The 24968-nt window shown below is 38.5% G+C and overlaps 2 protein-coding genes across 2 annotated transcripts; both read right to left on the bottom strand.

The window, feature by feature from the left end:
* Nucleotides 1-4037: 4037 nt before the first annotated feature.
* Nucleotides 4038-12312, bottom strand: LOC103702792 (FAM10 family protein At4g22670). Its single transcript, XM_008785356.6, has 11 exons — nucleotides 12013-12312; nucleotides 11816-11879; nucleotides 7409-7570; nucleotides 7217-7304; nucleotides 7057-7137; nucleotides 6910-6974; nucleotides 6284-6424; nucleotides 6087-6203; nucleotides 5831-6007; nucleotides 5665-5722; nucleotides 4038-4539 (listed from the first exon to the last, which is right to left on the bottom strand). The coding sequence occupies exons 1-11, from the start codon at nucleotides 12120-12122 to the stop codon at nucleotides 4442-4444; spliced, it is 1161 nt and encodes a 386-aa protein (XP_008783578.1). The 5' UTR covers nucleotides 12123-12312; the 3' UTR covers nucleotides 4038-4441.
* A 5152-nt stretch (nucleotides 12313-17464) lies between these two features.
* Nucleotides 17465-21876, bottom strand: LOC103702791 (non-specific lipid transfer protein GPI-anchored 7-like). The gene is made up of 3 exons (XM_026802876.4): nucleotides 21498-21876; nucleotides 20912-20932; nucleotides 17465-17884 (listed from the first exon to the last, which is right to left on the bottom strand). Exons 1-3 carry the CDS (start codon nucleotides 21814-21816, stop codon nucleotides 17784-17786), a joined length of 441 nt encoding a protein of 146 aa, XP_026658677.3. The 5' UTR covers nucleotides 21817-21876; the 3' UTR covers nucleotides 17465-17783.
* Nucleotides 21877-24968: the final 3092 nt, after the last annotated feature.

Genomic DNA, 24968 nt, shown 5'->3' on the forward strand with positions numbered 1-24968 from the left:
TTTTCCATCCCATCCGGATGAGCGCCAGAGAACTCAGTTAGCAGGCGTAGAAATGCGTCAAGTTTCAACAACAATGAGGTTGGTGTGCGTAAGCATACCACCAATATTAGATCAGACGAAAAGATGATGATGAAGATCGAAAGGGGGATAAAAAATAGCATGAGTCCAAAAGTCTTGACCTTCAAGACTTCGTCGTAATCCCCCTGTCATTCAAAGATGGATAAGAGATGTAGCACTGGGCTATGGTAAGAGTGTAGCGTAGGCTATAGTAGAAATCTAAGTTACAGCCACTCCAATAGTAGAACTACTGGTAAAGTAAAACTAAGATAAGTCAAAAACATACGTAGGATTGACTACCGAAGAATCTTTATATAAATTACAATTCTATTATTTATATTAAAATATAGTAATTATCTACTCTAACGGATATCATTTACATTTGGCTCCCACTCCTAACATTTCGGGTAACTGAAATTGGTTGCTTTCCACTTCCGCAGGACCATCAGGATCTATTTCGTATTAACTATCATACTGATACTCATATTTTATCAATCTCAGCTTATCATTAACTTTTCTTCGACCTATCCTGTTGGTTGTTTCTCTTTAAGCATCCTGTGGTACCGTCATTTTGAAAATACCTTTGAAACCAATCCATCTGTCTTGTATTGTAGCGCGGCTGACTTGGTATTTGGATCCATCTATGTGCAAAAATAGGTGTCTTTAGAATGACATAGGTTGCAACATTTGTACAAAAGAATCGGTAGTCTTGTGTGAATCTTCAGAAGATGTCTCATGAAGCAATCTGAAGTAGTGTAGAATGAGAGAGTTGGGTTATCCAGCATATGCTACAATTCTTGATGTGTTGTATATTTTGCAAGCGTGACATATCATTTATGCGATTTGTGCTATTACCCAGCGGTATGCCATGATGGCTTCCTCTATCCAATAAGGATAGGCATAACTAGTAATTAATTATCATATCAAACTTATAAATGCAAGAAATCTAAAATTGTCTTTTAGATGATCTGTAATTAATTATCATATCAAACTTATAAATGCAAGAAATCTAAAATTGTCTTTTAGATGATCTTTCGATGAAAAGAATAATCCATCATTGCCTACAGCTAAGCCAATACATATAGGATTAAAAAAGCAATAGAAAAAAGAGCAGAGAAGCACAAGCTTTAAAATGAATTCTGAGGCGAGAAATATTAGGTACCTCAACCTCAAACCAAATCTCTCCTTTTACCTCAAATGTTAGCCAAAAAGAATTACCTCGGCCACAGCCGAGCAGCCGACCATCCAATGTGAACTCCTCAGTCCTAGCCGAAGAGTCGATTGACCGAGGAGTCATCGGCCAGGCAGGACAATTGGCACAAGTTGACAAGTGCTGACAGTACCAACAACCAATGGCCCTACCAGCCCGCAATCATGGCGGCATCACATCATGTGCCCTACTAACACACTCTGTCGCCCACATGGACTGGCACCCACGCCGCGGCCGTATCACCGGCCACTGCTTGGCCATTATTGCATGCCACGTCGGCCCAGATAATAACGAACTAACTTTTCTATATAAGGAGAGCAACTTGGGAACATCAGATACGCAATATACATGCAACCCTACTTACAGAACGATCCTCTGCTGAAACTCTCTTTCTTTCATACTGTTGCCTCATTGTTCTGACTTAGGCATCGAAGGGTCCTTGTCGGAAATTATCCGGCATGTGGACTTCTTGCAGGCCACCCAGCGGAGAAGACCAGTATCCAACACCTCAATCAGTCTGCTCAGCTCATTTCCAATCAGGGGCGGCTCAATACATTTCGGGGCCTAAGGCGAATCCAATGAACGAGGCCTTTTTTTTAATAAATTTTTTTTAATAAATATAAAATACTTAAAAAAATATATGAAAATAGATAGCTATCAAGTACACTATTTCAACAAAGATACATAAATCTAACAAAGATAGATAAGAAGTCTTTTTAATTTAATATAATTCTTGAATGAAAGCACATAAAAGTAATTACTCTAAATGAAGGGCCATGAAACTGATTAAGTAACTGAGATAATGCTTGGCAATACTGTTTACCATGTCAAGCAAGAGCCGAATAGGAAAAGGTCATTCCATGGCACTTCATGGTCAAGGTAAAGAAAAGAATTTGTCCATAAACGAACCTCTCTATAAGAGAAAGTAGGGTCATTATGGGAAATTCACTCCATCTAATTAATAAAAGTCCCGTCCCACCATCTCCCCTTCAAGTGAGTACCCAAGCAGCAACTGCAACATCACAGCACAGCAGCCATTCAACCCCCCCCCCCCCCCCCCCCCCCCTCCTTTTCTCTCTCTACCACCCAAGAGGGGAGAAGAAACCGAGAGGAGAAAACTAAAAGAATCTCCACCCTCCAAGAAGTCCATCTCCAATCCCCCTATCTTTCTTCCGGATGGCCCAGCTGGATCAGGAGTAATGTGAGGGAAGGAAAACCAAGACCAAAACCAAAAAAGAGAAGGGATGAAAGATGAGAGTGGCTTCAGGCGTCTTTCAAGCCAACCAAATCCCTCCTCTCTCTCTCTCTCTCCCCACCCAAAACAAAACTACAGTCCCCTCTGCAGGCCAGGAAACTCTCCACCTCCCTTCCATCAAGGGGGAAGACTCGTAGCCAGCTCTTGATCCCGTTTTAGAGGGGGCCTTTGCTTCCTTTTGGTCAGCCTCCCGGGGCTTCCATTGGCTCGGGGCCTTAGGCGACCGCCTCGGTCGCCTAGGGCTCGGGCCGGCCCTGTTTCCAATTGACCTCAAGGTCGTCCGAGCTACACTCCCACCTCAGCTCGAATTATGCGGCAACAAATTCTAATGGACACCATATACTTTATAATATATACCAGATACAGATGGAGGAAGCCATCTATCGGCATAAACCATGAATGAATGATGCAAAGAAGATGATGGAATAGTATTTGCAGTAGAATCATCGACTCCTACTAAGTGCCCATCTTCTCGTAGCTCTGGTATTGCTTGCATTGTGCCTTTTTTTCAATATAAATGGTTTGTGCTAAGTTGTATATCTTCTACTCCAATACTGGAGGCTCTTTCTTTGCCCTTCTAGCTTGCTTTGGTACCCGGGCAATTCTTGTTCCTACAGACATCAATATATATCTTTAGCATGATATCATCCTTTATTTCCATACAAAATGAGCCTTATGCGTGCACAGAGCCAGCTCCTCATTGCATTCCTCTTAATTGAAATTTGAAAGACACCATGTCCAAAACCTAGCCCTCCTTGAGTCTAGGATATCTGATACACAAAAAATCCAAACAGGGGATGATATCAATCAGAAGACCCCATGCCACCAAATGCAAGTTGAGCTTCACTTTTAGTTACAAGTCAAATTTGGCTTCTCAAATTTTTCAGTAACAAGTCAACTTTGGCCTGTACGGCACTTCGTTTCAAAAGACTTAAGCATGCCTTTAAATTGCTTATTTCGGTTACTCCATAAATTGCAGGTGCATTATTCAAACTTGAAATAGTTTCACTTCCCCCACCCCAGTAATGCTCAAGCTTGTCCTGCCTTTATCCTCTATCTTCCCTGGTGACCTATTTCCTAATAACACAAAGTATTTATGATCTAGTGGTTATTTTAATATTTGTATGAACCCTTAGATTGAACCATCCATCCATTCCCTAGCCGAGCAGATCCAACCATCCTCGAGTTCTCCCAAACATCAATCAACTGCAGTTGACAGAAGTACTATGCCTAGAATCTCAATAATAATGCAGCAAGCTTCACCCATCTGAAGCATTAATATGCACCATACAGTATCACACAATGCACAACACGAGCCACACACCCGCTCAGAAGATATTTCTCTTAGCCAAGGAGGCGGGCATGGGCAGCGGTGAAGTCTGGCCCGCATGCTCTCAAAAATATACTAAGAAGAAAATATAACGCAGTCTCAATCTGAAGGCATTTTGGAGCAAGTCAAAAACCTATTTAGCAGCAGTTATATTCATTAGATAAAACGATATCACCAATAACAAATGTTAACAAGTCATACTCATCTTTTTATTTTCTTTTCCTGAGCCACGCAATGTCACCTAAATTCATACTGGTGGTTACATTAAGATCACCCGCATGCAAATAAGCTTTAAATTTGGATAAGTAGGCAAGGTTAGCTCAAGATGACAGTTACGGAGAGAATCTGCCTGCAGCAGCCTTGCTACCTTATCCGGTTAAGGTTACTTTACAAACCACAGGAAGTTCCTGTTAAGAACCAACTAAACTCCAAATCACCATTGACCAACAAACCACCAATCACGAAACAACTGCTGAATCCACTCAATAAACATTGATCAAACATTAACTATAGGAATCACGATTTAACAATTCTGAATCACGTCAACCTATTCAAACACCTTAAAGGGACTGCGAACTGTTAAATGCTGTTACTTAGCTCCAGCAAATTTCCCCATCATCTTTGCAATAACAGGAGCTACTTTGGGATTGGCTTGGTGTTTGGCGAAACTTGCCGGGTTATTCATCACTGCACCACAAGAAAACAAACATGAATTATCAGAGAGAAATGGCAGCATATAAATCGCATCAACTAAAGTGGTGATAGTAAATGCATAAGAACAAAGATTGAACTCAGAATCAGACACAAAGGTCATATTTGTTTGAGTGAGTGATTAACCAACAAGAAAACAAATAAAAGGTTGGCCTCCACGTGCACCCTATAAACTAAACAATATTTTATTCGCCCCACTTCCCTTTTCAACTAATCTTTCCAAAAATATTCAGCTATAATGTTAAAACTGTCAGAATTAACAAGTGCAGGTCTATTTTTTTCATGAATGAACTTGTAGTGTTTCCTTTCTCTTTCCCTTTTTTCTTTAGGGTGGGGTGGGTGGTAGGATTCCTATCCTGCATATAGGACATCAAAGTGGTTAACTTAAGGAGCATGAAGTAGGGCATAAACCCGAAACTCGATGGCAACATAGACCTAGCCATCTCTCAGGGTTACTAGAGTACATCTTGTCGGCAGATTTTTGGACAGTAGTTATTAATTTAAAGCTAACAAAAGCATTTATGAGACTAAGACAGCCTTTGGATGCCAGACAGATAACCAGGTGATAGACCTCTTTAACTTCAGGCAACCACCCATAATCACTTATACACGGGTAAATAACATCCCTTGTTTGGTTTGAGGGCTAATGGGTTAGGTTGTGGAAAATAGCAAAGAGGGAGAAGTGACTTCTGGTGGTAAAACTTATTTCACCTGTTTAGCCAGGTTAATAACCAGTAAGAATTGACGCCCAACTTATTGACAGTTCTTGGCTACTTACACGGATAACCATCCACTAACCACTACTTAACTAGCAGCCAAACACTGCCAAGGGGTTTATTGTCGATTTGGGTGAAACTAAAGTTGCAGTTTATTGCTACTGCATGCACCCATAATTTTGATTCGATTATATCCATGTCTACAGCAAAGCTTGTTAACTTGCAGATTTCCTCACAAGGATATCATAGAAGTTCACAGAACAGTTTTATTTAGTAAAAAATAAAGTCAGAACTACTACTAGCACAAAATAAACATTTGATAGAACAAATTAATATAACCAGGATAAAAAATTAAGAAGCAACAGAAGCAAGGAAAACAGCATACCATCTTGGAGAGCAGCCATTATCTCTGGATCATTAAATGCCGCCATTAGTTCAGGATCCTGTTTCAGATAAGAGAGCTTGCCCAATCAGTATGATATGGTAGACCTAGAACTATCATGTAATGATGCAAACAAATAAGATAAGTTAAAATGAGTTCAGTCTCTTACATTCAGAATTTTGCTCATATCAATATTTCCAGGTACACCACCAGGCATGGCACCTGGGAACCCTCCAGGCATACCTCCTGGGAACCCTCCAGGCTTAGTACCAGGGAACCCTCCTGGCATACCTCCTGATGGTCTACTTGATGATTGTTCTTCCCTTTTTGCCTTCTCATAAGCAGCCTGGAAAAAAGGTCAAAGTCAGAATGTGTAACCTATAAGTTACATAACCTTGTGAGGGCACTAGTTTTATGCCAACAACCTGAGCCTCCGCTCGGCGACGCTGCCTCTCACGCTCAATTTTCTTTTCTTCTCTCTCCTTTCGCAATCTTTCATACTTTCTACGATGTTCTTCAATCTTGTGTGCATTGGGTTCAACCTGCATGCCACCACAAAAATGTAAAATATTAAATAGTGTTATAACTAGCAATATTTACAATTGTTTGGAAACTTTTATACCTTCTTAAGCACAGCATTTATCTCCTCGTCATAATCCAATTTGGATGCCAGGTGAAGATCCTTGGCAGCTTCCTCCCATTTCCCAAGCATAGCTAAAGCCATGCCGCGGGATTTGTAGCCTTTTGCAGAGTCAGGGTTGATCTGAGACAATGACCAAAGAAAACGTAAACCCAATTCAGGCCATAGTAATGCATTAAATGGGAAGCGTAGGAGTTCTTGTTTAGATCACAAGTGGAATTTTCACAACAGTAAGCATTGGTTTAAAGAATTGTTTACATATGGAAAGAATATGTTCATATATTATGATAAGACACATCTCAAGCTGAAACTGATGACATGCAGGCATGTAATAGATGGCATAAGCAAGTTAAAACGAAACGATATATTATGCTATCAATGCATGCGAAAAAATACTACATTATAATATAAGCATGAACACCGGAATGGATTATATACAAGATGGCAGAAGCATGGGGAAATATATGTCCCTAGTGTATTTCTGGTGCCCAATTTTGCAGGGATAATTAGATAAGATACATTTAGTGAAACAAACATGTACATAAAATGGAATCAATAAAAGCATGGCAGCATTATAATAGCACATTGATTATACTATATAAAATTACCTCCAAAGCAGCATTTGCATCACGAATTGCAGCATTCGGTTTCTTCATCTTGATATACACAGATGCTGCATGAAAATTTATCAAATGCTAAGTAGGAAGAAATCAATAGAAAATTAGTGTTAATAAAAGTGATCGAACAGCATTTACCTCTGGTTGCATACATGATTGCTGATGTTGGATTCAGCAAGATAGCCTCCGTAAGACGCTCGATGGCCTCATCCAACTTCCCTGACAATTAGCCAACACCAACGATTCACAGATTCAGATTAAGTATGGCTAAAATATGATACAACAGATGCTGCTATACCGTCTGAAATTGCTTCTATAGCTTTCCCTTTGGCCTCTTGAGAAGCATCACGACTTTCCTCTGTTACCTCGGTAGATGGGTCTCCCATCTGGAAGGAGAAAAAAAATAAAAATTGGCAGAAGCTGATATTGCACTCATTCATGACTTTTAAGTCACTCATACGCAGTAAATATGATATCCATTGCAAATCACCTTTTGTGGTGCATCATTGTCAGGTTCTACAGTTTCTCCTTCAAGCTCAATGTCAGATTCAACAATCTCATCGTCAGATTCATGCTCTACTGAAGCAGCACCCTTTGCATTGAGATCATCCTCATCAAGATCTTCATCCATTTCATCCACCATTTCGCTTTTCTGTAATTGGTATCAATTAAACGAGAACTCTGGCCTCAGCTTTCCAAATCCTAAACAAAACAGAAAAGTAGAGAAAGCCCAAAAATAATACATGATGCATGATGTCTCTCTAATGTCTTAAAAACAGATACTTCCATGACACCTGAGGGGAAGAGGAACAAAAATACAAAATATCAACAGTTAATTGCAGGAAAAAAAGCCTTGGTTTCAGCACTGCAGAAAAGGTTGCTGATGTTATTTTCTATATAATCTGCACCCTTATGGAAAGAAAGTATAGCTCACTTTCTGGTCGTAACAGATTAATTGACTAATGATACCCAACAGCAGAGAAACCGAACTGAAATTTAATCTGGACTACAAGAATAGGGAACTCATGACCATTCCAGAGAGGTAGGCTCCTCTGCCTACCAGTGTATATCTTCTGGGTTAACAGGGTCAGCGATTGCCAACTTTAGTTTATGATCTAGATAAGGCTCGGTTATTCGTTTCTAAGAGTGAAGCGCAGTCAGGGTGTCCCAATGGTATTGGAAACGCTGCAGAGAGAAGCTTCTGTGTACATTGCATCGTAGCAGGCTTTTTTTCAATTTGTCCAATGATGGAAGCAATAAGGCTAGCACAAAGCAGGGACAAGGCATGTGAATGATTAAAGAGAAGATGATATTTTGATAGAAGGTAAAGAAGATTGATGAAGACGAGCGGAGATGGAGAGGCTTTATATCGATTTTTCTATTTTTAAAAAAATTATTTTGGTAGACAAGGGATATAGTCAACTTAATTCCAAAACCTATGCTCAACCACATGAAACAAAGGTGAGATTCTGTCCTAAATTTCTGATGCAATCATATAAAGACTACTTCCTCTTCAATAAAGATTTCTATAAAAGAAGATAAAAATATATAGTTTTAAGGATTAAAAAAAGAATATAGGTCATAACTACACCAAAAACAAACCATTTTAACAAACTACCCAAGTCGGGATGTATTGAACCAAACCAACATTGGAACCACGGTGATTCTGCATATTGGTTTGGAACAGGTGTGAACCAATCCGCACCGAGCAGAAATACCCAAATTCGCTTGGTTTGACTCGATTCTAATTGACGGCTACTGGTTCAAGGTCCAACCGATCCCTTAAAAACCCCAACCCTCCTCGAACCCTCATTCACTTGATCCTCTCTCTCTTGATTGCTAGTTCTCTCTCTCTCTCTCTCTCGATTTCTCTCTTGATCCATCCATGAAGGCTCTTTGCCTTGCCGCTGCAGCTCCTTCATCCAACCACCTCCTAGATCAAGCTTGGCACCTCACTATGCTCATCCGCCTGGGCCACCAGTAGGATGCTGGCCTTCTCCTCCCCACCATGCTCACCATCACCATCTTCTCTGCCGCTTTACCAACCACTAGTAGGATGCTGGCCTCCCTCCCTCCCCTATCCCACTCTATCAAAATCTAGGCCAAATCCTAGATTGGTTGGCCTCCCTCCTGCACTTCCCTTCTCTAGACAAAGGGCAAAATCCCCGATTGGATGAATTGGAGCCTCATCGGCACCAGCATGCATACCATGTGTGGCATGCATACCATATGTCAGTATAGTATGATACCCTACCCCAGTACCTGACAAGTATGGGCCACGATATCGGTTTTGCGAACCGAAATTCTAGGCCCGAAAAGCACTATCAATTCGTAACATTGCATTTTATTGTGTATTATGACATATCAATCAAGAACCTATAAAAGAAAGTGATACGAGTCAACACATACTCAAAAAACATGATGACATATCTGCCAGAACTCCAAAAGTAATGAATCACATATACCACACTAGCACTTCGCACATGTTGTGCATGTGATAGGAAGCATTACGGCTTTGAATCTTACTAGATTAAAGATTAATAACATTTTATATAGCTTGATAACTACACTTTCAATTCTAGTTGACCTGCTCTTGTTTCTTTTCCTTAAAGATAACAAATACTAAAGCAAGGGATGTCATGGAAGTATCTACAACTATGTAGTAGACAGATATTTCTAGATTTCAATGGTGTCATTACATGGGACTCATGGGCAGGCAGCTCAAGGAATTATTACAAAAAAATGGAATAGATTTTATTTTAGATACGGATTTTATTTTTCTACTAAATTTTCATTGTGCAGATTAATAAATTAACCCCTAATTTTTGTAGTATAGTTTCCTATTTGATTTAATACATTAGACAGAGAGTGGCATGCACTTATTACAAGTGTCGTACCAATAGGAGTTAAATGCAAATAATGGAGGTCACACGGTTATGGTAACTCTTCAAGGTTAAAAGGGAATTTGCGTTACATATAGTTATATATGATACACAATGGTCGTATACTAAACTAAAAGGAAAGTTCTTTAGAATTATCATTGTGTTTTTGGAAATGATTTTCTTTTTCTCTGTAGAACAGCATGAATGTATAGGCCCTGTTTGGTTCCTGAATTAACATAGACAAGCCTGAACAAAGTCAGCTTTTTCAGTTTTCTCAGGTTTATCCAGCCAAACAACTTTTTTCTGGTTCTTGAATAGAGCCCCAATAATGAGGGGCACTTTTGGGTTTTTTTCAGAAACACTGAAAAGCATGTTTTTATTTTACAATTTTAACCAGATTAAAACTATCCAGGGGAGGGTTCCAATAGTCTTAGCTGATTAACATGGAAGCAATACCTTTTCGAATAAAATTAATAAGATATGCCAGTTAAAATTATTCAGGAACCAAACATATAGAGTATTTCTCCTCTTGCTGGGTCAGATGCTTGCAGACCTGTGAAATCTGACTCCAATGTCCATGTTCATGAAACAATGCTTCGTGGTAGTCAACTAATGTTGAAACATATAAAGACATGATATTACATTCCCAGGCAGATGCACATAAGATATACACAGATAGACACATAAGAATAGATTTAAAGAGAGAACGATGAGGAATATAGAAATAGAATTTGTGAACGTACGTATCAACTGACTTATAAGAATACACTCTTTATTACTAAGACAAAAAAGTGATGCACTTTTTCATAAAACAAGTTTTTTATTACTTTAGATAAAAAAAGAAGGTAAATTCTGTTCATAAGAACAAAGAGAAGCAGATCCCAATAAATACACTCTTTAGTAAATATACCCTTCCCTTACCCTTTAGATAATAGTTTACATAGTGAAGGAGGCAAAACAGATAAATTAAGTCTTAGTAAATACACCCTCCTGTTACAAGTTTCTGGCTCATTAACTGCAGCACCTCTAATCAGTCAGGATAGCTCTCAACCTCAGGGAGTTTATTTTTGCACTTTGTTTCTTGCAACATGGAAAATCCTCAACATTCCTAAAGTTAAACCATGTCCTGGAAATTGGTTGTAAACCAACTTTTCTTGCTACCATCAATGTTTTGACCCGGTAACATTGAAGGATTGAACATTGTGCCTTCAAAGGAGTATCCCAAATATAATGAGAAAAGCATGTTGTAATCTTTCAAAAAACTATAAAAAGCCTCCTCAATCGACACGGTAAAGAATCATGTTCACCACGTGATGCCAGTTCACATGTTGATAATGTTAAAATAATGCAATTACCATACGATTCCTATCCATTTGTTCCACAAATAGAACAGTCAGCTGAATCAATCATCTAAAATACTCCCTCATGACAATCCAGGCAACTCATGCCGTTCCAAGCCAACTTAAATCTTACTCAGTGTTCAATGCCACGTGACTTTCTTTATGAGAGTGCATACAAAAAGAGCCACAGTTCTTACCAGACTCCGAGGTCTCTATCAGAGTTAACCGAAGGATTCACGCATTTCCGGTGAATACTAAAAGCTAGAGTACAAGATTCTGAAACTTCAAATGCTCACATGCGCTATGGGTGGCCAACACTCGAATCAACAACCTTGCGAGGAAAACAAAAGATGCGCAACTCACCACAAACATTAGATATATCATCTCGGTGAACACTTTGAAATTGAATGGAACAATTTCTTGATGCACTAATGAAACATTTGGACAATTAACCCAGCAACAAGTTATCTACAAAATCAACTCTGACCCTAAGACTCTCCCAAGCGAACATCACCACATAAATGTCCATGACAAGCAAAAAAAAACAAAAACAAAAAATAGCCCGAAAATCTCAATAATATTCACCATATATGATGTGAAGATTCTCATCTGCACGAATAAATTGTATAGTACGACTAAAGGAAGGGAAGGAGGAATTAGGGCGAGGGAGAATACCGCATCCCGAGTTTGGGGAGACTCCCCGGGCATGTAAGCGGCGGGAGGAAGCTTCGCGCCCAAGCTGAAACACCATCATCCGGCATTGAGTCCGGATCCAAGAGATCGCATCAGACAGCACGAGACGACAATGGATCGATCGACGCAAATGGAAAGCAAAAAATTTTTGAGGAGAAAAAAAAAGGATCGACGGATACCTTTCGAGGTAGTCTCGGAAGAAGGCGATGGAAGGGTCACTCAGGACGGCCGGATTCTTCTCGCACTGCTCAACGAAAAGCCGCAGCTCCTCCACCTTCGCCGCGTCCATCTCCGTAAACTCCGAGAGACCGATCGAAGTAAAATGGACTCAGAGGAGAGGCGGTGGGAGAGAGGAAAGGCTGACCTAATGAGAAACGGATGAGAACCAGGGGGATTGGTGTGGCGTTTTGTTGGGGTTTTTTGTTTGCTTTTTCCTTAAACGGGAGTTACGGCCCGCTGTTTTGTTTCTCGCCTTCGATGGATTTGGGGGGGAGGGCCTAGCGGTTTCTAGCAGCTTCCGAAGGTCCAGATTGATTGGGAACGTCTGATTTTGATCCGACGGACTGGGAAGATGCAATGAATCGTTTGAGCTCGGGAATGGATGATGGGGTCAATGATACTAATGGTGGGCCATCGTCACGGGAGCATATGATACGAGGCCCAACTTTTTTCTTCTTCTTTTACTCCTTTGCGGGTAAACCATTTGTACAAGAAAAATCAAAAAAATAAATAGCTGGCCACATAAGCAACCATCCAATCCATAGCTTCATTAGCTTTTTGAAAAATATGTTAGCATACCACATTTACGCAAGAGGAATGCCAATTCTAGCTCTGATACATCCAAAAAAAATTACTAAAATATTTTTAAAAAAATATAATCTTTAAAAATATATATTTTATAAAAATAATTTTAATATATTTGGTTGATAATAGAAAACTAGCATTCCTGTTATATTATATTGTAAAATAGTATACACTATATTATATTATTATTATATGCAACCATTATAGGGTTTGGGGCATTTTAAGAACAAAATAAAAATATTTTGCTGTAACATATATTACATTATATATTATAATATATTACATAATATTCTTACACAGTATATTATAATATATTATAATGTAATGTAATATAATTATATACTATAATATAATACTATAATAATATATAACATATTATTATTATATTATTATATTGTTGTGGTAGGGTTAGGGATATTTTAGGAATAAAAAAGATTACAATGAAAAATGATTTATCCATCTTTAACATAAGTAATATTTTTTATTAATAAATATTATTTATAAAATGATAATTTAATTTTTTAGAGAAGTACCAGGATATGGACAAATTGATCCAAAAAGAAATGGATTTATGTTTTCTATGATATTATTCATCAAAGAAAGGGTTTGTGTGGAACTAGGATGCCGATCCTAGGATGAAATCATGAATAAAAGTGAACATAGACGAACAAAAATCATGTGGGGAGAGCATTATAAAATATCTTATGGGGCAGCGAAACTCTTATTTTGCCACGTTTCCTCTAAGCCTATCTTAAAGAGGAAACCCAAAAATTAAATAAGAATAAGACTTTTGCTACTAACGAAGTCCGTTAATCTCGTAACTTTAAAAAAAATAAATGCAAGATGATTAATTGCTTAATGTATATTATTTGGCCATGTAACATTACTGATAAAAAGCATGTTCTGAAAAATATATATCAATTTATCTGAAAGTATATATTTGATCACTATTAGGTATCTATCAGATAAGCTTACAGTATATATCAGAAAGTCGATAAGTATGTATCACCAGCCATATGGCGTGTATTGGCGAATATGATATTCTGGAAAGTGTGTATTAATTTGTTTGGAAGTATATATTGGATTTTATAGACGACAAATTTACTAGGTGTGTATTATCTAACTGTATACTGTGTATTAATAAACAACATATTTTAGAAATTATATATCGATTTACTAGATGTATGTATTGACTTGCTAAATAACTAATTTGTTTGATATGTATTACTTAGCTATGTAGTATATACTATATTTTTTTATTTTTTTAATTATAGAATTGACAACTATGTTACTAGATGAAATTTATAATTTTTTAATTTCTTTCTTAAGATGTAAACTTACAAAAATTTTATAAAATAGGAAGTTTTTTTTTCCCGCCTCATCTGATTTTTGTTTAACAGAGACAAAACAAAGTACAGATGAATATTCATAATTGGTAAGCATTAATATTGCTTTCATCCATTTTATCTCTTTAATTGTCACACCTCAAACCCATAGCATAATAAAAGCCCCAAACCTATAGGGTAGACTATGCAAGCATGCAAGACTATAGATCAAATCATAATAATCTCAAAGCAACAATAATAATTCTTTAATCCTCAAAAACTAATTTAATCAATATCTAAAAATAAATCATTCTCATAATCAATTACTCTAAAGTGACATAAGTCAAAATATTCAAATCAAATAAGATGTTCTAATTAAACTAGTCTAAATAATCTACAGTAGAACTCCAATAATTATGAATATCTCCATAAGATCTAGCGCACTCTCTCAAATTCTGAGTAATCATGATTCAAGATGTAAAAAATAGAGAAAGAAGAAATAATAAGCTACATTGGCCCACTAAGCAACATAATACCACAAAGTAGGGTCTAAGTATGCCAAATAAATAAATAGTTAAAGAGCATGATACTTATTGAGAATAAAAAAAATTTCAATTAATAAATATATCTTTTATGAAAATTACTATTATTTTCATAAACTAATACTAGAAATTCAACATCACCCTATGGCTACGTAACCCAATGGTATGGATCAGATATAGAATGCACAAAATGCTAAATACCACTATTCTAATCACCGGTGGTTCGGTATCTAAATATCACTATTCTAATCATCAGTGATTCGGTGTCAAAACTAATTTCTCAGATTACAAATCGATAGGGCCAACGAATAATCTCCATTGCCGAGGCTAGATCATAGCCGTGCGGAGAATTCATATATATAAAATAATTTTTATAATTTACCTAGCCATATTTTTCAAATTTCATAACATAAGACATAACATAATTTAAAATAATTACTATCGTAACAATAACATACATGACCGTTTAACCAAGTATAAAATAGATATCATAATCAAATTTAATAAAGTAATTATTATTTTATCAAAAATTCGAAAAATACACTTTGAAACATCGGGTTACTTACCTCTTCTTGCTTTAAAAGCCTACTTCATGTTGGCAAGTCAAGCTCACCTATTTTAATATCATTAAAAATATAATTAATTTCATCGTCATCTTAGAAGTCAAGTAAAATTATAAATTAAAATACTATTAGAAATACGATCTCATGCCCAAATCAGGATGAAGAAAAGGCAAGGTCGATCAAGGGCAGTACCTAACTGGATGGGTTGGTCTGAACAAAGCGAGCTAAATTGATCAAGATGAACTATAATTTAAGTGGCTTGCTAAAGGTCAATGGTAACCAAATTCTAGAGAGTACTTGACAAAGATGAGATACAGGGTCGGTATGATGTCTGGCTCCTAGGACGATTTAGGGTTTCCACCCATAGGTCAACTTGGATCTAAGCAAAGGGAGTCAGGGCTTTGAACTAAGATCCTTTGCTCTTGCTTAGAGAGAGAAAGAGGAAGAAGAGAGAGTCTCAGTTCAAGTTCAATCAAGGGTCTGGATTTGGTTGTCTATGGCAAAGATCAGCTATGCATCATGTATATAGGCTACAAAAGAGAAATTAACAACAAAAGAAAAGAGCAATATATATATATATATATAGAAATTAATAACTAAATGAAGAAAACTAAAATGGGAAGAAAAATGAGAACTAAGAAGAAGAAGACGGAAAGGAAGAGAGGGAAAAGAAAGAAGAGAGGAGAGGGAAGAGGAGAGAAGAAGATCCGGCAGTGGGTGCCGAGGATCCGGCGGCCAGTCACGGTGGAGCCGACTGTAGAGACAGTGGTGACTGCGATAGCGGCTAGCGAAGGTGGCAAGACCAAGAAGAAAGTCTTGGTTTGGCCCAAAAACAGAAAAATGGGGCTCGGTTTCGAGTTTGTTCACCAAATAACTATATGGAGGTGAGGGACTTACCAAGTGCGGTGGTTACTTGGTGCTCGACCAAAAATGGTGGTTTCCGGTGAGCTTTGCAACGGTAAGGCTCAAAATAGGGCACAAGAGAGCATTTAGGTTTTAGATGGGAAAGAAGGGGTTCGGTTGACCAGGGTGGCACGGCAACCGCCGAAAATTAAAAACAAGAAGGGGGAGCTTAGTGGTGGATCAAGTGGAGGGAAAGAGGAATTTATAAAAGGTATTAAGGAGGTGATAAGCTCGAATCAGGCCGGCCGTTCATTAGTTGCAGTGGCCCGAAACGGCCCCTTGCTGTTCGCATCAGCCCTTCAAATCTCCATCAGCCATGGTTGGGGCGTCCTTATCCCAATGGCCCAGGGATCGGGCAAAGGAGGAACGCATCCTCCTCTATTTCGATCCCAAAAATTTTGAACTTTTTCAATTGAAGTCGGTGAGCATTGTTGTCTTCAATATGAAAATGAGCCTAATTGGGCCAATTCTCACATTAATCACGGAGGCCCATGGCCTGGCCTACGTCAGCAGCCCTCTGGAGCGTGCTAGCCTACACTCTCGGAGCGGGAGAGTGGACATAATGACACAAGCTGCAGTAGACTTGTACATCTTCCACCGGGTAGCTTCCCCGATCCTAGTCTCTAGGCCGCTTTTTTTTTTTTTGCTAAAATAAAGGGGGGGGGGGGGGGGGAGGAAATCTCATCCGCGTAGCAGCCCCCACTAGCCCCCTTCCACCAGAAAATGTTCGATGCGGGTAGAAATTTACTCATACCCTCCTCGACCTGTAGGTCACCCCACTTGTGAGTACGTCACTCTAGCGCCACCTGGACCAGATAGCATTCCCACCAAGCGAGTCCAGGTAGAGGGCATCCGGTCCCCAACATTTAATCGACGCCCATGCGTTTCGAACCTGGACCATGCTAGTGGAAGCAAAGTTCCGTTCCAACTGTGCTACCACCTTGGTGGCAAAATCTGAATGAACCCAGCACCATTCACAATAACAAAAACATTTTTTATGAAAATTATTTATGATATTTCTTATTTTATGCAACTAATGTTTTTTTTGTCATGTGATAATTTTCATAAATATTTTTATTAGTAATATTTTATTATAAAAACTTCTATAATTTTTTATGACATATAATTTCAAGTGCTAAAAATTAGAATTATTATTATAGTATTTAATTAACATACTGATAAATAATCATATAATTTATAAAATTTTAAAAAATCGACGTTGAAGCTAAAAATGTTAGTTATTTTTACAAATTTTAAATCTAGTCCCTCTAAAACCATCAAATATGCTTCTCTATGCATTATAGTGGTCATCAAAATTTTGATATGAGCAATTACTTCAAAATTTTCCAGCTGCAAAACCTGGATTTGTGTCTTACACTAGCCCTACTACTTGCTCAATGGGACTTCCCTCTTAATATATATCTCTTCTCACAGATTAATCCCAACGGCATGGGGTAAGAATTTATAAAACCATCATTACAGCAGACACACAAATTTGCAATTGGATCAAAATACGGCAGTATTTGCACACCAAATCCCAGTTTCCGGACATGTTCTGATGATTATTTTATGAGGAAAAGAAGATAAAATCATGAAACCAAATATATTCTGATGTAGATGGATAACACAAAGGAACTGCTCATCAAACAAGTGACAGGATTTACTACCAGCCGTGAGCCCGTCACCCAAGTCCAAAAAAATGAAATCGGAAAACTGACAACAATATGATGACCAAACAGCGATTCTAATGGAACAATCCTTCTGCTAGTTTCTCCAGTCAGGATGGGAGATAGGATAGGATAGGATACCCCTCCTATGCCAAAATGGACCACCAGAAGAAGAGCAAGCTCGTCAAGCCTGTGATTCCAAACCAGGACGCTCTATGCCCGCTTCCACTTCCACCTCCAGGAGTAGCTGCAATTTAATACAACCAAAGAAAAAGGGGTCACAACCACAAGGATCAACACAACATCCTGTTTCTCTTCCTAGACTAGATATAAAAGTACTGTTCTCAGCAAGACAGCAATATTTAATGCCATTAAACAAGACCATAAAACTGGTGGTTGAGTGATGCCGATATGGACCCATACAGACAGCCATATACTTGTGGGAAGGTAAAGAAATAATCATTTGCTCCCTTGGTCCCTCCTAATTCAATCAACTCACTTTGAATGCCTTCAAAGATCACACTTTATTTAAGCTAGAGTAATGATGCTGAATGAAACTAGACACAATACTCCAAGGCTCCAGCATGCTTGCAGTATTCAATAAATCACGGGAAATTTGAAAATTATCCTGACAATCTTCAACTGAAGCTATGCTATGATCAATTATAACGCAACATGACAAACTTCCAGCACTCTTACTGTTTGGAACATCTACAGATAGGTATTTAATGTGACTCAGGATTTTTTTTTTTTCCTTCTCAAAAATAGTCTAATACTATCCTCTCAAGCACATGATTGTGTACTTCACTAAAAACTTGATATCCTATCTCCAAACTTTTGCAGAAATGAATCGATGACATTTTTGACTAAAAAAATCATTTGTGAAAAGTACTATGATGTCAACAAAATTGCAGACTCATTACAGTGTCATAATTTCTAATCATAATTTCTAAGTAAATTATGATAGATGGTGAAAGGTTCAAACTGACCTGCGGCAAAGATGATGCTCAAATGTCAATTCCAATCTTTTGCCATTTATACTTGGTTACCAATTCTGATCAATTCTTCTCACAATCTTTAACTTAATTCACAAAGGCATAATATGTGCATTAACAAGAGTAGTATAGATGAAAACATAGATCATCTACCATCCAAGTCAATGAGGACATGATCTGACCAATATCTTATTAAGCATTTGGTAATTTAATATTTTATGAGGACTTTATTACATTCGCTACCAGATTATATCACTATTTATTTATTTGGTTTTGTATTGGGCGTTTTTGGGGTGGGTGGAGAGGTGCGGATGGGTTTGGGTTCAAGGGCACAAGGGCTAAATGTAATCTATGAATAAAAAGACAGATATTGACAAGTATTCATATAAGTTGGTCTAGATAATAGTTTCGGCAACCTTGCGATACAAGAAAAATAATTCTATATGGTTTAAAATATATCTTTTCTGTGGCGTATGTAGGATTTTGTAATTCAACAAAATGTGATTAAAGTTCATCTAGGATGAGCTATCGGATCTTTATAAATATGGAAGGGTTAAAAATATACTTAGGTTTATGATATTCTTGCAGATTAAGCTTCATGATTCTTACTGTAACAGCCAACAATATTTGGTGCGTGTGAGTGATCCAAGAAGAAGCATCATCTAGTGGATGGGAGTAAATTAGGGGTGGCAATTTCTGACTTTACCTGTTTACCCGATCCAACCTGGACCTGACTTGCCTAACCCGACACATCGGGTTCGCAGGTCAAGTACAGATCAGCCAATCTCAACTCACCAGCAGGCAACCCATCAGGTCATAAAGGGATATGCTATATGATTATTTAATATTATATTTATATATTTTAAAATTACGTAATATATGAGCTGCTGGACCATTGAATCAATGGCTTAGAACTAAAAGGAGAGATGAGCTGTAGCACAAATAATGCAAAATAATGAAAAGCGGTCTATCCATTTAATATAAAGCCCTAAACTAAATAGCTTGGGCCAGGTCAATGGGTTGGTCGCAGTTTGGTAGGTTGGCTGCTAGTCAGGTTTGGATCGGACATTCTCGACAGGTTGGGTTGGGTTTGATTCGGGCCCTATGAGCTTCGCTATATGAGATCAACCTGACCCGCTGATTGCCACCCCTAGCTGTAATTCCTTTAACCAACAAAATGTAAGAAGTTGGATCTTTTTTCATGAAAATCCTTTATGTCAGTTGATAATAACACTCCCGCTCTCAGTTAATGCACTTTTCTAACTCCTTTAAAACATTATCCATAGAAAACGAGGGTTTCACTATTAAAGAAAATAGTTATAATGATTTATTAGTTATAAGCAACCTGATTGTAAAACATGCTAAAGATACAAGATTGCCTTAGTCATGACTAGGGTTGGAAATAGGTTGATTCAAACCGATTCATGAGTTACCCCAATCCAACTCGGTTCTTTGTTTGGATCCTAATATTAGACCCAGACCCAATCCAATAGAAGATCGGGTCGGATCCATTGCTAAAATTTCCGACCCAATGGGTCAAGTTGGGTCCATATATAATCTAGCCCCAACCCAAAAAATTCGGGTCCAAGTCAGATCCAGTTCGAATCCAAATCAGGTCCCAATGAACATGAAAGAGTATAATTGTGTCTGTAAAGCAAAAAGCAGCCTCAATAACTTTCCTTTTGGATATTGAAGAACAAAAAATTGCAAACCAGATAAGGTTGACTAGCTGCAAAAATAACATACAGTACTCATTAAATTAGATTATCTGGACAACAGCTCGTGTCTTCATATTCAAGACTTTTCAAGGCCCAATTATTACTTTGTTGCTACGAATGCTTATTATCTTTTAATAAGCCTTCAAAACCATACAATGAAATTGCATGAATCATGTTATGTTTTGAATTGGAGCTATAAACTCAAGATGCAAAATACTGCTCATATACAGGACATGCACATCAGTCATAAGGCATAACTTAGAGAACAACACGAATTTGGATTTTTTTGGGGCTCAAATGGTTTATCGAGTTTGGGTAGTAGTGTTGGAAATCCAAAATTGTCCAAAATTTAAACAGGTTGGGTCGGGTTATGTCTAAATTCAGTAAATTCAGATCCGATCCGGAAAATAGAAAGGATCTAATTTTAGAATCTAGCCCGGTATCAAATAAAAACTTTTATGTAATAGTAGAGAATGTAACTCTTAATCAATTCCATTAGCTAACAAGAGTTTTTTTTATTTTGTTCGAACTGCCTTCAAAATAATGGAGTGGGTAACATACCTGGAGGAGCAGACGCCGGAGCTGCAAGAAATTAATTGACAAGAAAAACAACGAGTTAGCAACTCACACAGCCGCAGGTAAGAACATAAAATCAAAACGGAGTAGGTGAGGAAATAGCTAAACTTCTACATGTGCATCTATTCATTTTATTTATTTAATTTTTTTTTAATACTCATAGCCGTGATCGACCGTGAAAAGAGTCGTTTCCCCCCTCAAAACGTTACAGCAGGGTCGGAGCGCTCAGTTCCCGAACGGCTGACAGACTTTTCAGCAAATAGGACATTGAAACGTACAAAAATCAGAGAGAAGCCACAGTGCGATTCGCTAAAAAGCCTGTCTGCTGCGCGGAACAATACAGCTGAGCGAGAATACATTCCAAAATGGTAAAGGCCACCGGAAAGCGACCCACTGAGATCCGATTGCCACACGATTCCCATTCGTCGCCCACGCCCGATCAGAAGATCACCGGCCGACGACCGGCATCTTAATTCACGGGAGCCAACAAGGCTCCGTGATCGAGAGGGCGATAAAAGAAGGAGAAGAAGAAGTGTCGGGGGTTCAGGGTATCCGATGGGGGCGAGATTACCTCCGGTGTCGCAGGAGAGCTGGTTGGTGATGCCGCAGCGGCGGGAGAGCTCGCGGCCCTTCTCGAGGGTGATGCCGAAGGCTTTAAGGATTTCGGGGCTCTTGTAGAGCGCGCACAAGCACGACGTCTCGTTCGTCTCTGCAGTCCTCAGCGGCCCGCAGCACGTCTCAGCTGGCGTGTTCGTATTGTTCACGTACTGCGCGCACGGCACCAGATTCGACGCGCACGACGCTGCCGTCTGCCCCCTCGCCGCCGCCGCCATCATCGCCACCCACACCACGACCACCATCGCCGCCATCTTCTGCCCTAAAAATCCCATCTCTCTCTCTCTCTCTCTCTCTCTCTCTCCCCCTCCGTCCTCTCTTATTTTCCTGGACACCGAATAGGCTACCTTGTGGGGGCTTTAACATAGCTTCCCGGGCGCGCTCCATCTTCGAGCACTAGTCGCCGTCGTGACGTGTGCGGCTCCTCGTTACCTCCAAGTCGATCGACTTGCCGTCAACGAGTGTTGGCGTTTTTTGACCGGTGGAAGAGTAGGTGGTTATTGCAGGGCCTTGAGGGATAGTTGATTGGACGGTCTGTGATGACCGGAGATGGTAAGCCGATAAGATGGACGGTCGTGGTGAACACTAAGAGCAGTCAAAAGTCCAGTCCCCCACGCAACACAAAAGCAGTTATGAAAAGGGCGTTTACAAATTAATAATGGCGACGCGGAATAGCAATTGACCGTTGCATCGTAGAGACTGGTGACATCTGGAACATATTGTTTACGGATCCATGTTTTATAATAATGACGTAACTTTTGCCCGAAACAATATCTTACACAAATTTTAAAATATTTTAATTTTTTTATCTATATGCATAGATTTTAAAATAATTATTATGTGATCCAACGGATGATATTTTAAAAAAAAAATTATAGTAGCCATGGAAATAGCTGGAGGCCAAGTTAAGATGCGTGGCTATTTAGCCGTTTTGTTGTTGGATTTTGTATTTTGTTAGTGCATAATAGATCTTTTGCATCATCACCCATATGCGTATTACTATCAGATTTTGAGACGTATGATTAGATGTGAATATGCTCCAAATAGCTCTGTAATGTGATTGGAACAGTCGAGCATACCAAAACTAGGGATTGTCTTTCACGCAAAAGACCTTAAGGCAAGGAGGAGTTTATTTTTTCACCCGAGAAGAACAAATTATACAGACAATATCAAATTGGTTTGGGTTTGCTTTTTTTTTTTTTGCTTTTTTTTTTTGTCAAAACGGTATTTCATTTCGTATGCCTCTAACGTGAATACAACCAGATATATCAAAAGAAAGTAAACAAAATAAAGCATGTGGAATGCAATCTAAACTGGACCAGAAGACCTCCTTATTATGCCGAGCAACATAAGAGGCGATCCAGTCTGCTGCACTGTTCGGGTTTCTTTCTCTCTTCTTTCTTTTTCCTATTTTTTTTGTCTCGATCGAAGGATGAAAACGTAATAGAGATAGAAGAAAAAAGTGTCTAGATGGCCGACGCGTGAACATGTTTGGTCATACTCCTATAATTGTTTTGCTTTCGCTGAAGTTGAAACTTGGAAGTTGGAACACGTCTCGGCTACCAGTTGGCAGGACTTTGAAAGTCTTTGGAACGAAATGTTTGTCCTTCAACTATGGTTATATATTCCAATTTTCAAATGATTTTGGGCCTTTCAAGGGTATAGAGAAATCCCAAAAACGAGGAATCATACCGGAAGAGTCCAAACATATAACTAATTTCATACTACATGCATTTGAATTCTAGAATAGAATGCTATATTATATGATTGTTTTGTTGGAGTGGTGGTCTCAAATGAAGACTGCAATTGGTGCATGTCACAATTCTGTGAACCTCATAAAAAAATAGGTTAGTCGGAAAGTATTATTTAAATTTCTTAGTCATATATAAATAACTAAGTTTAGTTGATATAGGAGTAAATGTCTGGCTGCACGGATCTCTCACATGATCCCACCTTTAATTCCTAGCATTTTTGTTAGACTAAAGGTCTGAAACCATTTAAATTCAATCGTAAGTATCACAAATTCAATCACAGACATCAGAATTAGCTTGTGACATGTTGTTGTGTTCCTCGATGCACATGGGCCTGAGTTGGATCCGTTCTCATATCATTAGCCTATATGGGGCTAAATACACCCATGCTGGCCTTCACAAATCTAAAGTTTAAAAGAAACTACAATATGTGGTAGGAAGAAGCTAAGCATGCACGAGTACGTAAAGAATGCATTAGCTCTTACATGTAATGGAGTATAATAGCTCAATCATGAATTAGGGGACACTGCAGCATGGATTCATTGAGGCTGACTATGGGCCAATCATGGTGCTTGTGGTCAGATTTAAATAAATTTGAGTTCTTAGCATGACGAGGAGAGCTTGCATGTGTTTAGTCCCATATCGGTTATTCGCTAGGTAAATTTTGGGTATTTATATAAAATCAACGAACTCAAATAATACCTTCGGATTAGTCTTTTTGGGTGAGGTTCAAAGTTATCGCAAACTCTCAACTCTAGAATCGCGAGAACCACCAGCCGACACTTGTAGTCAGCCTCAGGATCATATAAACTCACCTCTCCATACTATCTTTTATGATACCTCCATGGATCATATAAACTCACCTCTCCGTACTATCTTTTATGATATAAAGAGGTGGTGTCATTGAATAATCCTAAGATTCCCCTAGTTTGAAAGGGTTTTTTCTCAGCTATGATCTTGGCGAATTTGTGAGCTAGAAAGTTCGCCGTTACAAGTTTACAACACCAAGGCGTGGACGATTCCAAGTTAATTAAATCACCCATGGGGAGGAGGTGGTGTCGTTGAATAATCCCGAGATTCCCCTAGTTTGAAAAGGTTTTTTTCTCAGCCATGATCTTGGCGAATTTGTGAGCTAGAAAGGTAGCCCCCAGAACAATATGTGCTAGAGATTTGTTGTTATCTTGGACAATCAGATAGAGTATTGAAGATAATAAATAGTTATTTTCTTGCTTAGCGGATGTGATATAGTAGGTATTTCTAAGCTATCGTATAAGAGTATTAACGTGGCATGGAAAGAGAAGTGCCATCAAAGGGCTCATTTGGTTCGCGGAAAAAGAAGGGAGGAAAGTGTAGTCAACAGAAAAGTAATGAGATACCTCTTGTTTGGTTGGAGTTTTCAAAGGAGAGAGACGAAAAAGTTGTATTCCCATGGGAATATGATTCCCACATTTCATGGGAAAGTCTTTCTTATGAGAAACATGGGAAAATTACTTTCCCATGAGGAGAGAATTACTCCATTTTTATTTTTTTCCAAAAAGGCCCTTTAGCAATAAAGAAGCATTAAAAGACATTAAAGACCTAATTTTTATTAAGGGCACAGTAGGAATTATACATAACTTTCTCAAGAAAGTAGATGGCCAACCAAACATAAGCACTTTGAAAATTTGTCACTTTCC

This window comes from Phoenix dactylifera, chromosome 6 (genome assembly GCF_051530095.1).
Source record: "Phoenix dactylifera cultivar Ajwa chromosome 6, Ajwa_hap1_PhDact_Kaust_v1.1, whole genome shotgun sequence".
Taxonomy (NCBI): domain Eukaryota; kingdom Viridiplantae; phylum Streptophyta; class Magnoliopsida; order Arecales; family Arecaceae; genus Phoenix; species Phoenix dactylifera.

Coding starts and splice junctions, on each gene's coding strand:
- LOC103702792 (XM_008785356.6), bottom strand. CDS start 12,122: ATGGACGCGGCGAAGGTGGAGGAGCTGCGGCTTTTCGTTGAGCAGTGC. Junction 11,880..12,012: donor TTCCGAGACTACCTCGAAAG/GTATCCGTCGAT, acceptor ATGGTGTTTCAG/CTTGGGCGCGAAGCTTCCTC. Junction 4,540..5,664: donor AATGGCTGCTCTCCAAGATG/GTATGCTGTTTT, acceptor CTTGTGGTGCAG/TGATGAATAACCCGGCAAGT.
- LOC103702791 (XM_026802876.4), bottom strand. CDS start 21,816: ATGGGATTTTTAGGGCAGAAGATGGCGGCGATGGTGGTCGTGGTGTGG. Junction 20,933..21,497: donor GCTCTCCTGCGACACCGGAG/GTAATCTCGCCC, acceptor AATTTCTTGCAG/CTCCGGCGTCTGCTCCTCCA. Junction 17,885..20,911: donor TCCGGCGTCTGCTCCTCCAG/GTATGTTACCCA, acceptor ATTAAATTGCAG/CTACTCCTGGAGGTGGAAGT.